General features: G+C 37.2%; 1 protein-coding gene across 5 annotated transcripts in view; it reads right to left on the bottom strand.

Annotated features, from left to right (window-relative positions):
- The window catches only part of CDKAL1 (CDK5 regulatory subunit associated protein 1-like 1), a 428,699-nt gene that overhangs the window by 21,025 nt on the left and 390,307 nt on the right, over positions 1 to 17,367 (bottom strand). For all 5 annotated transcript variants that reach the window (XM_014941103.1, XM_014941106.1, XM_014941102.1 and 2 more), the window contains 2 exons: positions 10,353 to 10,436; positions 6,374 to 6,538 (listed from right to left, as the gene is read on the bottom strand). In XM_014941103.1, coding sequence (XP_014796589.1) covers positions 6,374 to 6,538; positions 10,353 to 10,436 — 249 coding nt within the window. The remainder of the gene's footprint in view (positions 1 to 6,373; positions 6,539 to 10,352; positions 10,437 to 17,367) is intronic.

Below are 17,367 nucleotides of genomic sequence, written 5' to 3'. Positions count from 1 at the left end.
TGAGACTTTTGAAGGTCATTTTTAAAAACATCCATAGATGGCATTGAGCTCCACTCTTAGAAAGGAAATTTCTCTTCTCTTACATTAACTTTATAGTGACCTTAGTGAAATTACTGAAGAAAACATAAGAAAAAAAGATTAATTAAAAAAGATTTAACACCATCTTACATGACCTCTATTTACAAGCAGCAGGGAACATGAGTAACACATTAAATAAAACAGATTAATTCATGCAAAAGCACTATTTGTATGCCTTGCACCACAACCAGTTTTTTTCAGAGAAAGAGGGAGAGAGAACAATTGAGACAACAAAAGGTATGTTCCGAAGAATGCAAGAGCACAAAATACAAGAGCACCAAATATTGCACCATTTTTTTATGAAGTATTACCTGAGAACTATTTTACACAAAAAACGTTCCTTTATCCTTCAGTATATTTATCTTAAATAGGAGCTTCCCCATATATTTTTCAAACTTGGACATTGTGATGCAAAGATCCCTTTGTAAAGTAGCTTTCCAAGAGAGATAAAAGTGTATTTGGTTTTACTTCATCTTTCTACTTTGGAAATTCCAATGTTTCATTAGCATTTCTCATACTTTCTATAGTTTCTGCTTCTGCAATTGTACGAAATGTTCCTCTCCTCGCACCTCTATGCCATTTTCTGATCCAAAGTTTGCTTCCTCATTCTCTTTTTTCCCTAAATCTCTAATCTCTAGTTCCTGTTCCGGAATCAAGTTTTCTACCACTTTGAAACTCCAGCATATGTAAAAACTGTGCTTAATAATTACTTCAGTTTTATGCACATCTTCCACATTTCTTTCCAAATCCTTGAAGGAAGTTTCCAGTACAGAGATCTCAATCCTGCCATGATTTCTTTCATTTCTGTTCCAGCAAAAGATACTTTCTTCCCCCTTCTCCATTTTATTTTGCCCGCAAGTGAAGCACCCTTTCTACCTGAGATCAGAGAGTTCCCTTTAAGCTATGCTTTGTTGATTCTTCTTTCTGGCAGGGTATAAAGAAGTGTTTGATATATGCAGCTTTCCTGCTTCCTAACATCAGAAAAAAGGGTGGATGATGTTTAGAGGTCATCTTTTGCTAATGTAACTAGAAAATACCTATGGCTAACTGGGAGACCAGGAACAGAAAGCTTCTTCAGTAATATCCAGAAGTACGATGCTACAGTGACCTACTGCAAAAAAATGAAGGCAGGTTGGAGACAAAAAGGAACAAGCAATATCTTGCTAACTGAAAATCAGTGGCTCACTCCTCATTTCCTCTGAAGATCCCAATGACTTGAAGAGCTATTAGCTTAAGAGACCAACCGTGGACATTATCATGGCCTGGCAGCCATCGAGATGTGCACCAAGATACCACACTCACAAAGGGAGACATTGCAAATGGGGACTGAGAGCAGGAGTCGTTCACAGGGTAAGTGTTGGATGGAGAATATTATCACATAAACCAATGGAAAACAGATAACTGAGATAAAGGCGAGCCTATATTTGCTTGAAAAGAAAGCCAGAGATGTGTTACAGAAACAGGAATTACAAACACAAAATAATCATGACTACATAACTACATAGCCTGTTAAAATTATTTTTTTTCTTGCCTTAATTTTCCATCTGATGAAAATTTCCCAGCAAAGGCCCTCAGACTTATAGGGCTTTGATTTTTGGCAATTCATTATAGCTCTGGCAGGTAGCCAGCCTTTTATTTTTATCCCTCAGTCCTTTAGTCTCTTCTTCATATATTTCTCATCTTGCAATATTTTTTTTTCCTCTAGTCACAGAACATATGTAAACAACTAGAATTATTTTTGGAGTACAGAAGCATAACATACTCTGTTTCCATATCTAACCAGATCAGATTCTTGCAGATTCTTGACTTTTTTTTCCAATTATTAGGTTTGGGCAAACATTTCTCTGTAAACAGTGTATATTTATTAGGTATTTGACTTTATGCTGCTGAGAAACTGTCAAGATCCCTAAACATGGCCAAATAAAATAAATAAAAATAAAAATATTAAAATGTTATTCTAAAACTGAATGACATTCAGACTGTTGATCCACACTGCTGACTTTTCAAAAATATTTATTATCCAGTGACAATGTACTCAGTACTATGTTGCAAACCCACCTCAAAAATCTCAAAAGCTAGTTTACCAGGGTGCTTAAGAACACAGCAGACACCCCAAATTGCTTTACTGAATCTCAAACTGCTTTGCCAACTCCAAGCATATCTCAGTGAAAGGATATCACATCCGCAGCATTTACATGTTGGTTTTTTTCCAACGAAACACAGTAGAACTAATTCTTGATCAAAGATTTGAAATATTTATTCAGCTATTTGTAATTGCAGTTTATAACTCATGATATGCCTGTTTTGTCTAAATGATGATTTTTAATGTTACCATCAATAATTTTTAATGCCCAGCCCACATATATCCTGTTAGATTCACTAGAACCAAATATAAAAATACCTTCACACATGTGTTCATGTATTATTGATTTCAACTTGCACCTATATATCCTCTGCTACGTATCTGCTAAACATAGTTCTATTACTGAACCAGCAGTAATCACTTTAAATCCAAATAAATCTATAGTAGATTTAAAATCCTGAGTTAATTGACATTTCAAAATGTATTTGTTCCCAGAATAGCCCTCCTGTAAAATTGTGCAACTTGGAGACATCATTCACTTTTGAGAGGCTTTTATAAAAAAATCATGCCGAAGTTAGAAAAAAAAATAAAATCTTGGCAAACACCTGTGCATTTTAATATTTAATATGTCCACTACAACCAGCAAGTCTGATCGCTTTTGACAGCTTTTTAACCTGAGCTGCTGACTCCTACATTCCTCTGTCCTTCCTGTCACAACTTCTGTCACAGAGCCTAATGTTATCAAATGTCAAAACCTTATTCTAAGCCCATCTACTTAGTCACAGTTTTTTCCTTAGAGAATATAATAACTGCTAAGAGATTCTACATCATTAGTATCTTAATGGATATACATATTAGGCGTGGTGTTTATATACTGAAAAAGCACGATAAAAAGATATGCTAGAAATATCCTCAATTAACTCTATCAATATTTGCCTGCTTCTTATTTGGCACAGATACACAATGTGTGAATATTTTATAGAGCCTGTAAATTGCCCTTTGCGTGACATTTTACATTCCCTCTTTTCCAGTCAAATCTGTTAATTCCAGTTGGTGACCTACTTCTTGTATTTCTTTAGACCAATTTTTCACCCAAGTCGTGCAGTCAAAAAGGTAAAAAAACAATTATTCCTTCAACTACACCATGTTGCTTGTAGTGTCCCCTCTGAACTAATAAAAAATTATTGAGGGACATAGGGCAGACGAGAAAGAGAGCACGCAATGCAGATAAGCTCTGACTTTTGGAGGTATTACTCATCACAGCATTTATAGAAGTTTCTTCTTGCTTAGGATGGGTTTGTGGCTTGCTTTGACATCCTCCTGTAATGGCGCTCTCAATTTTTATAACTTTATTTTTTTAGCTATATGAATAATTTCCCTAAAAACAGTACAGTTTTGAAAGGTCTCCTTCTCCTGTGAACACTCTTCGTTAGAGAGAAGTACAGCTGCGTTCTGTTTTGAAGTATCTTTTATTGTGTCCCATGCAAGCTAATGAAAATATTGTTAATAATAGCGAGCGACGCCTAGGATTCAGTACAAAAATAGCAGCTTTTTAACTGCTGCAAACTGTTTGCAACCAGGTTACAGCTCTGACTTGGCAATCTATCCCTCTTCATCATAGTCCTTGCACAACATGCTGACCAGTACGGTGTGCACTGCAGCCCTGGTGATCTACATGGGCATTAGGAAAGAGCCAACTGCTGTGTTGAGTGGGAATGGACTGAAGCACATAAATGTTTTACTGCAGTACAAGCCCATTATCACACTCTTTTGATCTACATCAGCTCGATCTACATTTAAATTCACGTGCTTCTCTGAACTAGCTCTCATCACGGAGCAGCAAACATAAAGGAGTTGAGATGAAGTCCTACCGCTGATAGGGTGAGACTAGAAGTCCACTAGAAACTTTGTGGGCACCTCAGATAGCATGCCAGTTACAGGATGCTGGTTGGTGCCTAAAAGGGCTTCTTCCCTGAGGACAGTCTTGCTGAGGAACTGAAAGAACCACTTGGCAGCTGGCTACCCAACCTTTCACACCTGGGAATACAAAGGTGGTCCTAATTCTTGTTCGTTTGTGTGCAAAGTGGGAAGGAGAAAGTCAAAGTACTACATTTTCATTTTTTGCTTTTATAAGTTGTTTTAGGTAACTGTTTCTTCTAGTTGATAGCCTGACAAAGTAAAAGCTATCCAAGGTTTTAGTTCTGCATGCTGCCATTTTGAAAATCTGGTGGAGACCCTTGGGATCTTGTTGACGATCCAAGATCTTTGGCTACTTTTGAGGGAGTATGTGGATAAATACACTCTAAGTCGTCTCGTTCTTCTTTCCTCAGCCTGCCACCCGGGCACATAACAAGCTATATAAAGAGTCATATGACATACAGTGCCCCTTTTATCTTACTCATAAGCATCTTAAGTTGGAATTACATGTCTCAAGCGCATCTAGCAGGAAATGTTTCCGAGCAGTTCAACCACACAAAGCAACATGAAGAGCATCTTTTGCCCAGCCAAAAACCAATGATGACTTCTGTGACTTCTTTTCCCTCAGAACCTAAAGAAAATTCCTGATTTGCTACTTACATACGATTTGTGAGGAGGAACTTCCCACTAACAATTTCAGTTCATGTTCTACATATTATACATTGGCCAAGCATGATTAAAACCTTTCAGCTATAGCTTCCCTGTACAAAAGATGTTCCATTTACTGAAGTATTGAGATTCTAGTTTTTTCCAGAAAGATGAAGTTCCGAACACATCCAGTGAACCAAACATAAACAAGATACTCCCTTGAAGGAGCACTGGCAGCCACAGAAGTCATGAAAAGCAATTTGTCTTATTCGCTTGCTGTAGCCATTTGCTTGGGCATTCCAGGTACTTGTTCATATCTACTTACAGGGCAGGAGCAGATCTATACATTTCAATGAGTTCTTAGAGAAAATAACAGTATTCTTGATTTTAATATTCTTATCTCTCATTTTTAACATATGAAACTTCAGTCAACAGTCTGCTTGCTTGTTCCCATGCTACAAGCTTCTGGCAGTGTGTACTCAGTCTAATGACAGGCTTGGTTCTGTTCCAGCAGATTATTAAAAAAAAGTGTTCTGATTAAAAAATCAGATGCGTTTAAATAGCTACATAGTCCAGTCAGACAATCTAAGGGTTTTGGCTGTTTTTTCCTCTTACAGAGCCTTATCAGGCCAATATACACATACACACAGACACTATTCAAAGGAGAGTTTAGCAGTGTGTTTGTCCTTAAGTTTCATGATCTGCTAAACACATTAAAGGAGGTGCATTATGCTCTGTGTTTCCATAGCCAGGTTTATTCAGGAGACCAAGTAGCTTAGCTTAACACTAGTCACATAAGGTATGCATTGATTATTTCTTTTAAATATGACTACTTAGATCTTTAACAAGGATGCATATATACTTTAATACTTGTCAACAATTTAGTGCAAAAGCAGCAAGGTGGCTGGATAAACTGCCAATTATCCTTCTTCCATGTGCTAAATTATTGCTACATATTTTTGGAGATCCTAACAACAGTGCTGGAGAAAGGACATCAAATGATGCTTAGAAATGTGATACACATTTTCATTTCACACTCCATCAGTTTTTACAACTAGAGCTCCATGAAATGTCTGAGAATACTTGGCTAACAGCCATATCTACTGAGGTGTAAAATAAGGATCAGATCTCCTTTTAAGAGAGTTTCATTTTCTTTACATGACTAAATCAGATGTTGACCTTTTTCCAAAATATATTGTAAATATTCCATACCCCTACCCATCAATTAATTTTGAATCTCTGAACCCACTTTTGACCTGCTTTAACAGACACATAATCAATACACATTTTTTAAAACAGCTTTGTAAACCAAAATAAACAGATTCATCCTTCCACTGAACTAGAACTGAAATACATTAAATTATATAATCACTGGTGTTAAATCTTTTCATTTCTAGTGAGTTCTTTCCTCAACAAGAGGAACAAGAAACAAGCATATTACTCCCTTTACAGTAAGCAAAGTAAAGCTATGGGCATCAGCAAAAACATCTTTTAAATTCAGATTTCAATCTGTCAGGAAAGATTAAAGCTTCATGCGTACATAAAAGGGGAACTATAAAATGATAACAGATACATAGCATGGAATCATTATGCTTGAACAGCTGCTGTTTTACCAGTGTAGTAAAGCAGAAAATGTCTTTTACTCACCTCTGTTAAACCAGAAACTTCTCCTTTTGCTAACGGTCTGGTGATGGATGCAGTGTAAACTCTGGCATCTGACACGGGTTGCCCTTTCATAAAATGTTTCCCAGCTTCATAAATATTCACTTCTACCATCTTACCCATTAACAGAGGATCCTTTGGCACGAGAACCTTTCAAGTAAAGGTAAAGACATAATTACTACATAGTAACAAAGGACACCAGTGTCTTCAATGTCCACTCAGAAAACAGACTTTTGATAAACACTGGAGCAAATCCTAAAACTTTAAAATTTTAGTCACCAGCATACACTATAGCCCTGACACAACTGACCAGTAACATCTCCAGCTTGCTTTCTTCAAGAGCTTTGCAGTGTTAGCTCAGCTCCTTTCAACTCCAACCAATTCCCTCTGTCATGTTTTTTTGCTTGATGAGAAAGATGGGCCTGAGTTGCAACATTTGAATCCAGACCCAAACAGTTCCCAAGGTCACTAGTACTACACAATTTTAAGAGACTGCTGTAAAGCTTCCTATTTTCACATCTATCTCATGATCATAAAAAAAAAAATATACATTTTTGAGTCTGTAAATGCTTCAGGACAGAAAATATGCCCTTGTTTCTGTTTGCACAAGCCCTTATTTTGATTGTGCAGGTTCTTTGCAGCTGAGATGCATGACTGACAAATAATGCTTGTAAAAATGGATAAGTGTGTTTCTTGGGTCAGCAACTAATGCTACCCCTTCCTGAATTTGCACCACTATGATATCAGACAGTCCCATAAGAACTTCACAAAAAGACACCACATAACAGATGTTCCTAGGTCATGCATGTTACAAAAGAAAGAGCCCAACATACAGGAGCAACATCTTTTGCTGGAAGAATAAATGGCACAAAAAAGCTCTATAAACCGAGAAGCAGTTAAAAAAGAAAAGTGGAGTTGTTTGCTGATTAAGCAATGAAAACTTGAATCACAGGGACTTATACAATCACATTTACCTGAAGCTCATCCACACACAAATGCAAGCTTTTCAAAGGTGATAAGCAAATATGTATATCTTGATTTGTAGATGCTGACTTAAAATAGCCTGATCTTTAGACAATATGTGCAGAGGATTTTCAGAAGAAAACTGTGCCAACCACATTTGGAGAGCATTTTGTTACCAAACATTGCCTCTCCATTTTCACCTATTCAAGCAGTGGTTGTCCCACTTGAAGGAAATCATCACCAGGAGTTTCCCTTTTTCCTTGAAAGCTCAAGGTGTTCGTGACTTCAGAAATTTCCAGATCCTAGGATTCTGCTGAGCTTCCTAAGCATTTTCCAAGAAAAGCAGGCATCTCTGCCTTTCAGAAATGGGCAAGCAGAGACTAATTTGAATTAGGCTGCAAACAAAAACCAAAGATCCTAATGCTGAGAGAGTATTACAATGTGACTAGATCACAGTTCTTCCCACATAATTAATCTCAGGCTAATTTTAATCAAAGGAAAATTAGGTAACTAAGTATCACTGGGCCTGTGACCTCTTAAATCTTGGTATCTCCATACACAAAATGGCAGTAACTAAGTATAAATCCTACAAGGACAGACATGGGGAAATGACTACTAATTCAGAAAGAGGTTAAAAAAAATTATCTGTGAGGTACTGTAAACAACCAAACAGCCAGGCTTGGCATACACTCATACATTTTTCTGATACAAGTATTTGTTAGGAAAAAATCCCCAACCATATTTTTAAGAAACAAGGTTATAGCAACAGAAACCCTCACCTTGACCAAGACTCCGAGCTTCAGCTTCCAAAGTATAACACGATATTTAGTGACTCAAGAGTGGTTTTCAATTTACTATCATTACATCTACTGCTATTGACGTTAGTCACTAGCACCAAGTCTTGTGCTTACCTGGCTGAACAGTAGGATATTACCCTTGTCAAACCGGCCACACATAAGATTTTAGTGAAAAGATGTACTTGGTTGTCCCACTTGAAGGAAATCATCACCAGGAGTTTCCCTTTTTCCTTGAAAGCTCAAGGTGTTCGTGACTTCAGAAATTTCCAGATCCTAGGATTCTGCTGAGCTTCCTAAGCATTTTCCAAGAAAAGCAGGCATCTCTGCCTTTCAGAAATGGGCAAGCAGAGACTAATTTGAATTAGGCTGCAAACAAAAACCAAAGATCCTAATGCTGAGAGAGTATTACAATGTGACTAGATCACAGTTCTTCCCACATAATTAATCTCAGGCTAATTTTAATCAAAGGAAAATTAGGTAACTAAGTATCACTGGGCCTGTGACCTCTTAAATCTTGGTATCTCCATACACAAAATGGCAGTAACTAAGTATAAATCCTACAAGGACAGACATGGGGAAATGAGGAAAAGAGGTTAAAAAAAATTATCTGTGAGGTACTGTAAACAACCAAACAGCCAGGCTTGGCATACACTCATACATTTTTCTGATACAAGTATTTGTTAGGAAAAAATCCCCAACCATATTTTTAAGAAACAAGGTTATAGCAACAGAAACCCTCACCTTGACCAAGACTCCGAGCTTCAGCTTCCAAAGTATAACACGATATTTAGTGACTCAAGAGTGGTTTTCAATTTACTATCATTACATCTACTGCTATTGACGTTAGTCACTAGCACCAAGTCTTGTGCTTACCTGGCTGAACAGTAGGATATTACCCTTGTCAAACCGGCCACACATAAGATTTTAGTGAAAAGATGTACATTTAAATAATGGTAAGGATTTATTCCATAGTATTATTTAAAATTACTCCCTATGTTATTATTTGTATTTCCTGTACTCTTTACCAGTCCCAATCAGGAGCTGTATTAGGTGCTTTACAATCACCCCACAAAATGTCAGCACTTTTTCTGCACAAACTGCTTTTCCCTTAATTAATGAAACTTTCATAAAACAAGCAGTGAACACTAAAAAGCCCCAAGCAATTTCTTCTTAATCTCTATATGGAAAACCATGTTCCTCAAATCTGACTGATAAGCTACAAAAGCGATATATAAGACGTAGACAGAGTGTAGAGATGTAATAGCAGAAAAAAGAGATTTATCAAGAAAAAAAACCCCAAAACTGTAGGAAAAAAATAAATTAGTAAACTAGATATCTAATAGAAACGGATATTTTAAGAGCACTAATGTTACTTACTGCTAAGCAAAAATAAATAAATAAATGCTGCAACATAGCCTGAAACCAGAAGAAAGCACTACTGGTGACTTTATAAGCACAGCCATCACCAGCAGGCTCTCCAGGTTCAGACAGCTGGCTAACTAAAGGTAGCAAAGGCAAACTGTAGATAGCTCAGTGTAACAAAATGGGGAACAAGCCAAAGGCAAAACCAGAATGAAATCATGATGATTCAGAAAACCCAATTTTATTGGTTTTCAGCAAGTCATCTGCTTTTGAGCAAAAATAATAATTGTGTAAAATACTGTGAATTGTACTTTCTTCTTAGTTCAAAGATAATGTTTCTGTGGGGAAAGAATTAATTTATAGAAAGTACACTGAAGGAAATACAACATAGCAGGCTGAAGTCTTAATCTAAAGAAATTTCTGAGCCTTCTGTTTATTTTTTTTCCAAGTTGCATTGTCTGAAAATATTTTCTGAGAGATGCATGGAAATGATTAAGATTCATCTACTCCAAAAACAATGCTTTGAAGACACAGAAATTAAAATTACCACAATAATTAACAGCTTTTTAAACCATTCAAATAATGTTATTTGGATATATAGCATGTATCCTCCTTACACTGTATATTCAAAGAGCCACCCAACATAATTTCAGGTAAATTGTATTTACAACACAGAAACAAAGTATCTCATAAACAAGTCTTGATGGTCACACCTTCATCGGAAAATGTTCTTATTTCTTTACTTGGGTTTTTTTTTTTTTCACTGTGGCACACTGTGCTGCTGAGATTATCAGAAAGCGAAGATAAAACAAAAAGATGTTATTTTGGTTATTTAATCTTACCTGCTCATAGAAAGGATTGTGAGCAACATAGTAATTGGAATCAAAGGATTCTTCTGTTACCAGAACCCTCTGCCTCTCACCAACCTGGAAAATAAAAGACGAAAGATGACTCAGAAAACAAAAATAATGAATTACAATCAGAAGAGAGCTGCAACTCTTAACAGAAATAATCAAATTTCCTGAGGAAATTCTGTATCAGCAAGAAAGCTGGGCAGAGAAAGCCCTAGTTCAGATTGCCTAAAACTTATAGGATTGAAAGTCAGAATTGAGGGGTAGGACTGTGGTAATGTAATGGCTTAACATGAAAATCCAGTTTAGAAATACAAACTGGTTTTTTACTTATTAATACAATAACAAATAATAACGTCAGATGTGCACAGAGTCCATTACGGCTTCATCCAACTAAAGAAAAACCTTTCCTTCAGCATAAAACTGCAATCAATCACAAAAAGGGTAACACCTCTCTCCCCAACAGCCCTACAACAAATAAAACAATTAGCAGCACCGGAGAGAAGCAGAGAACTGTAGGACGCTGCACAACTTCTAGGTGCCATCAAGCTCATCTATCTGCCTTGTTTTTATAAAGCCACACTTGTTATTTACAATGATAGGGCATCTCTGTATCCCTTCTTGGTGATTGCACTAAGCTGTACCTGTGAGATCACACTGATTTCCATGACAGTGGAATCAACACTGCATATTACAAAGACTCAATGAAGAAGAATTTTTATCAACTCGCAGGCATAGCGATATAAAAGGCCAAATAAACACTGGACTAAAAAGCCCAGTGTATCAATTATATCTCCCAATTTCCAAATGCACTAACACAGTTTAAAAGAAGCACCAGTTTTGCAATTAGTTAAATGGGAGACCCCAGGACAAATCAGTTGCATTTGGTTGCCAAGTAGACATGAAACAAAATCTGACTTTCCCCAAAGTTCAAAATCCCCTGCACGACACCTTTTGATTTTGTGCATTGCTGAGTTGTGTAATGAAGTTTATAGCCTAATTTCTGCAAACCTGGGAGGACATTTACCTCACAGTTTTAGCGTTAGCCCATCTGTATTTTTTTTTTTTTCTTCATCTAAATGTGCCCTGGATTCTTTCCAAACTATTTGACAAATGCATTCTGCAAATTACAACTGTCTAGCAAGTTAAATTTACTCACTCCTTTTATGCAGCCACTATTTTGAGAATCAAAAATTCACATTTTTCTCCAAACTTTTAATAGCTGTGAGCAAAGCTGCTTTCAAGACCCTTTCCCCTCCCTGGAAGACTTCCACCACATCCTAGTGGCAACTGTTACGTAGAAGTTTTAAGGCCTCCATCATAAATCCATGTGAATTAGCAAGGAGATGCAGATAAGATAATAACGTTTTGATTCTTAAAGGCGTAAGCAGTTAAAGGGAAGATCAGGATTTTCTCTAAGTCAGTGGGAGATAAAAGAAATAAGATAATAACGTTTTGATTCTTAAAGGCATAAGCAGTTAAAGGGAAGATTAGGATTTTCTCTAAGTCAGTGGGAGAAAAAAAAACCATGAAGAAATACGAACAGCTATATCATACCTACATTACACATATATGCATATATATCTATACACACACACACGATACAGATATAATTCTCCACTCGCCAAAATGAAAGACTTCATGGAATAACTCTTGCCTTCCCTTTGCTGTGCATATACCTGAAGTATTCTCGAATTAAACCCTGGAGAGCAGGCAGGGAGACAGCGAGCACTCAGCTCATCTCCCCACACGCAGTTAGAGCTAATTCCCCAGCACCACAAATGTGGGTCCAGTAACAAAACCAGTAACAGAATCCAAATAGTGGAAAAGATGTATATTTTTGCGTACTTTTAAAAGTTGCTTATAGCACGCTTAAAATTTCTATTCATGTTTCTCTGGGAAATCTACAATTACAAATAACAACAGATATAACACATTGAAATTTTAGTAATCTAACTCCAGTGTAACCGTTTACCATTCCGCCGAACAGTAAGATGCTTTTTTCTTTCAAGAAATTCAATTCAAACCCCCAAAAGAGTTTTGCAAATACCTTTCAAAGCGACACTGCAGATAACTGCACCAGTAATAAGATTACAGGGTACATTTCCCCTGAATGGAGAGGTTTTGTTGTTTCTATAATATTTGAGACCATAGCTTTCAAAATCACAATCCAGTATCTGCTGTAGCACTACAGTAGCAAAGGCTCAGATATCATGCAATATTATGAAAAGGAGTAGGAGGAAATGTTAGATAAGCAACACTCACCCTTGGGGACACGTGCTACCACTGAAAAGCGCCACTGAAAGCCCAACCTCCAGCTCATGCCCTCACATTGTATAATTATTTAGCAATACCATAACTTAGCAAAAACGGCTCAAAATAATACTGGGTCCGGAACTCACTTCACAATTGTCTTGTGGTTCCCTGTTTCTCTCTGGTCATAACTTTCTGCCTTCATCATCTCTATGAATCCTGCCTGTGAGATAGCCTAAATTACGTGGGTTATCCTCATACTCTCAGATGACAGAAAAACAAGCATGATACATAAAAAAATATATAAAAATCAGAGGGAAAAAGAAAAGAACACCTGTGTTTGATCATTTGATATAAGCAATGGTTTCATCAGAGACACATTGCCAATTTTTCTTATCTTTGCTTCCATGAAGGTCTCTAGGTCTCAGAGAGAGCTTCTGGGCTCAGAATTTCTTGAGAATGGGAGGAAATCAGAAATTTGTCTCATAGCATCAAAACTGTGGTATTAAAATGAAAATTGAGTACCAGAAGTGCAGAGGAGCAAACACCCTACACCAATTTACAATACATACACACACACACATATATACAAGACTAAGATGGCATACTTTAAGGAGTATGGGTAAACCCAAGAATTGTTCACTTGCTCAAGTTACTGGCTTTGTAGCCTTGGCCAAGGCTGAGCTGACAGAGAAATATGACATTCAGCTATTTGCAGACTCTTTTGCTATAACAACAGAGAAGGAAAATTCCATTTAATGAGTTAGGCCATGGAGTATTCATGATCTACAAGACTAATTGGCTACATGCATTTCTAAGACAGAAAATGACTATCTCTCCTGCATCCAAGTATAATTAAGAAGAAATATAAGTACGCAGAATGCAGCTTTGGTATTGAAATTTGTTCAAGAAGTGGAATATGTCATCATTTCTGCAATTATTCCCCTGGGATCTCAAAGTGTCTAAGTTTCACCTCTCTCAGAAAGAATTTAAATATGCAGAAACCAGACATGGTATCTAATAACAGTCATAATTATAATAACCTTTGATGATTTTTTTTTCAGGCATGTACCAGCAGAAGTAATTCAGTATCTTATTTTTACTCCTATTCTTTCATCTGCTTCCACAGGTATGCATGAGTTCCAGCTCTCAGGGAACTACAGTTCTGACAAAGCATCTGGAACTGAGGAAACTCAGCCCTGGCGTCTCAGTTTGGAAAAATTCCTATAGAAACGGGATTTTTTTTTCTGTACAGAGGACAGCATGAAAATAATAATGAATGCTAGCAAAAAAAACTCGCCTGGCAACCTCCCCCATTCCAAGATGGACTAGTAACATCATTCACATGAGAAGAATTCGTTTTCAACAAAAATAATGCAACAAGCACAGCTGGTCCTATCACTTCCTACACTGCAACAATTCCCAGGTAGTTTGTAAATCTCAGAATTAGTGATCAAATCACTTATGAACTTTTATTTCATTTTCATTTATCCTACAGGAAATTCTGACACAATAATTCTATAACTCATTTTTTCCTTTACTGAATACCATAACAAGCAGTTTTTCCATCTGAATGATTTTTGAAAATGAATGAACGGTAAGAAATGTCAAACATCCTTCTTGGCTGCAGTCAAATCAGACTTGTTTTTTAAACCAAAACTGACTGAATTACATAAAACACAGACTAATTTTTAAATTCTACAAAACCATAGGTGCAACAGATGGGCCCTATTTACATGCTTTGATAGAATATTGCTACGTAACATCAACAATGGCCTGCTGTAATTATAGTTAGATAACTTATTCTCCTAATCTTTTTTTTTTTGTAGTTAATGAAAATTATAATTGTTTCTGTTTGATTCATTACTTACTATAGCCAGAGCATGTGGCACATCATCTTTCTCACAGTTTCCTTATTGTTTTCTTCTCTGAATCTTAGTAGTGTTAAAAGGTTTTCTTTGGGTAAAAAAAACCATCAACAACCACTGCATTTCTATTTCTGTGCCTGCCATAGAAGGAGACACACTGCACACACAGCTCTCTCCATTGATTTAGAGACAGTTGCCAAAGGCTCCTTTCAGGTTGAGTTCAATTCATAGTGGAACCGACGAGCATCTCTCCACTCTTGCTGAAGGAGGCTGGCTTGGATTCTGACCTCAGACATTGTGGAGAATACTTAGTACAAGGCTTGGAAGCCACACAAAAAGCTACTTTTCTTTATTTGTTATTTAAATAAATCATAAAGCAGGCAATACAAAATACACACTGTCACAATTTATGTGCGTAGGTTTTAGCAAGATTATGCTGATGAACAGAACATTTCTGGTAAACTTGCATATTTTGACCTTTACTAAGTATAACGAAGTTTAAGCAAAAGTAATTTAGAAAGTGTTCATCCTGCATCAATTTTGGTGTGCTGCTCTCCTGATTTTTCAGTTGTGGTCTAATTATTTAAAACAAATTTTAATAATTAGGCAGAGGATGTGTCCTTCCCTATAAAGCAGAGAACTGCTGGTCTTAATTTTCACGATTCACATTAATCCTTTGGCAATTAGAAACCAAATTTCTCAAAAATTATAGTCAAGCATTCCCTAAGCCTTCTATTTGTACATTGTAGGTGTTTTCTCCTCCTGACAGACAAGTTTGGTTGTGCCACAATATCCCTTTTTAAAAGACAGTTCATAGAAACTTATGGCATTTATTTATATAATTTATATATTATGTCCCATTTTGATGAAACCAGAACCGACCTCCTTCCAAACTATCCTTTGTATTGCTTTTTTCTGCTGTTCAGCACCACCCCTTCAACGTTTAGGAGGGGCATCCCCCCATCCCTTTCTGAAGGTAGTACTGGAGACAAAGAATGGATTTGTCTCAAAGGTGTTGGGGTTTTAGATGTGGAGATCGGAAAGCAGTAACATTAAAACAGTTGAGCTCCTCAGCACGGCAGATTATATGCCAGGATGAAAATACTTTTCTAGCATACAGCATAGACAGCTGCCACTTTACTATGGCTTATGCTACCACTGCTGTCCAGTTCCAGATGGGTGGGTGCCTCCTTTTATTATTTTATGTTTAGTTCATAACCCTGTACAGAAATGCGGCAACAGAGAATTAATATTTACAGTCCTGTATCTTTTACATCATACAAGCATCAATCAGATTGATCTTTACAACATGTGTTTGGCCCATTTTACACCTGAGGAAAGAACCAGAGAACCTGCCCGCTCCAGTGGTGCAGAATAAGTGGCAGAATTCACTGCACGGATTTCATGTATTCCTACTTCCTCCTCCCAATCCTAGCCTCAGTCCAACAATGCCACTAATTAGCAAGGAAAACAAAATTCTCCATCTCTTACACAGATCACAGAGCTACATACAAACTACAGATAAATCTGTTAAAAGGTAGTGGATATCACTGGTCCCACCATCCCTAGCAGACTGTTTTGTACTTCTGGCCAGTGTGGCTACATTTTACTATGTCTCACTTGCTATGAACCAGTGTTTTTCCCTTACTTACGTTGCTCAGTTTTTTTGCAGCCTTGGAAACAGGCTGCATTGGGTGGTCATCTTTGCACGCACGAAAGTACTTAGCTCTGAACTAGAGAATTCCAGAATCCCAAGTGAAAAGCAGCCAACATCCATCAAGGTGTCTCATTTCATTGTCAACCAATACAGCTGACTTCGTTAAACCACCGTTATTAAACTGCCCATCTTTAAACAAAGCTGCAGGAATTTTATTTTCAAGGGATAACATAAAATGTGTGATTTATAAAATAATATCTAAGCAAACTGCATTTTTTGTTGGCGTTTTGTTTTAGGCACACTTGCGTCAGACATACTGCTCCTTCCACAGCATAATTCAAGACTTCAGAATGGACACAGGCAACAGATGCCCACAGGACAAACTCTTTCAACCATTTTCCAGGCTGGCTTGAGGCTGTGCAAGCAGGAAGGATTAGGTATAAACTAAAGACAGCCAGCACTAATAGTACACAATCAGCATAATAAAAAAGTGCCTCAGACCTTCAGCAGCAGGCAGTGCAGCTCATTAAAAGAAAGCAAACACCTTCTCTTTGGTTCCCTTATGAATTTGTTGGCATAGCTATGGGGGAGGGAAAAGGCAGGAAGAGAAGGAGGCGAGAGATGGAAGTAGACTGCTTCTGCTTTCTTGGCCCATTGCTCACGCTTCAGGGTAAATAGATCCTTTCTATTACTGTGCACCTGCATCTGACTGCTTCATTTTGATTTGGTCTCCTGCTGTGAAAATGTAGCTTCTTCCAGCACATACAAACCCTGCCATGCAGCTCAGATGAAAATTATATTCAGAGATGTGAGCGGTGACCTAAAAATGACAACTGGTCCTCAAAATATCTGATTCCTTTTAAATTCTGTAAGTTTGCGTTTTGCTTGTCTCCTTTTCATTGCCTAGAAAAGCGGTAACAAAAGTAGCAGGTTGACAACTCTGTCATAAATTCTATTAACCGTGAACATTATTATAAAAGAAAAATAAGTTTTCTGAAATGGGAGATATATATTGCCTCTTAAAGCAGTCTCTCTCTTTCAGATCTTTCTGTTGTAAACCTGAGGTAAAGCAGTAAAAGGATGAGGTGGCAGAGTTGGGTTTTATTCTGGATCCAGCACAACGTTGCTAAGGGACTCTGGCTGCTTCCTTGTGCTCTCTGAAACTCTCTTTCCACATGTGCAAAATCCAATTCTGATTGTTACACAGCTCACAGAGTAGTGACCACAA

The sequence above is a fragment of the Calidris pugnax genome, unplaced genomic scaffold (genome assembly GCF_001431845.1).
Source record: "Calidris pugnax isolate Ruff unplaced genomic scaffold, ASM143184v1 scaffold8, whole genome shotgun sequence".
Lineage (NCBI taxonomy): Eukaryota > Metazoa > Chordata > Aves > Charadriiformes > Scolopacidae > Calidris > Calidris pugnax.
The sequence above is the reverse complement of the archived record's forward strand: the minus strand, read 5'-3'. Positions and strand labels throughout refer to the sequence as shown.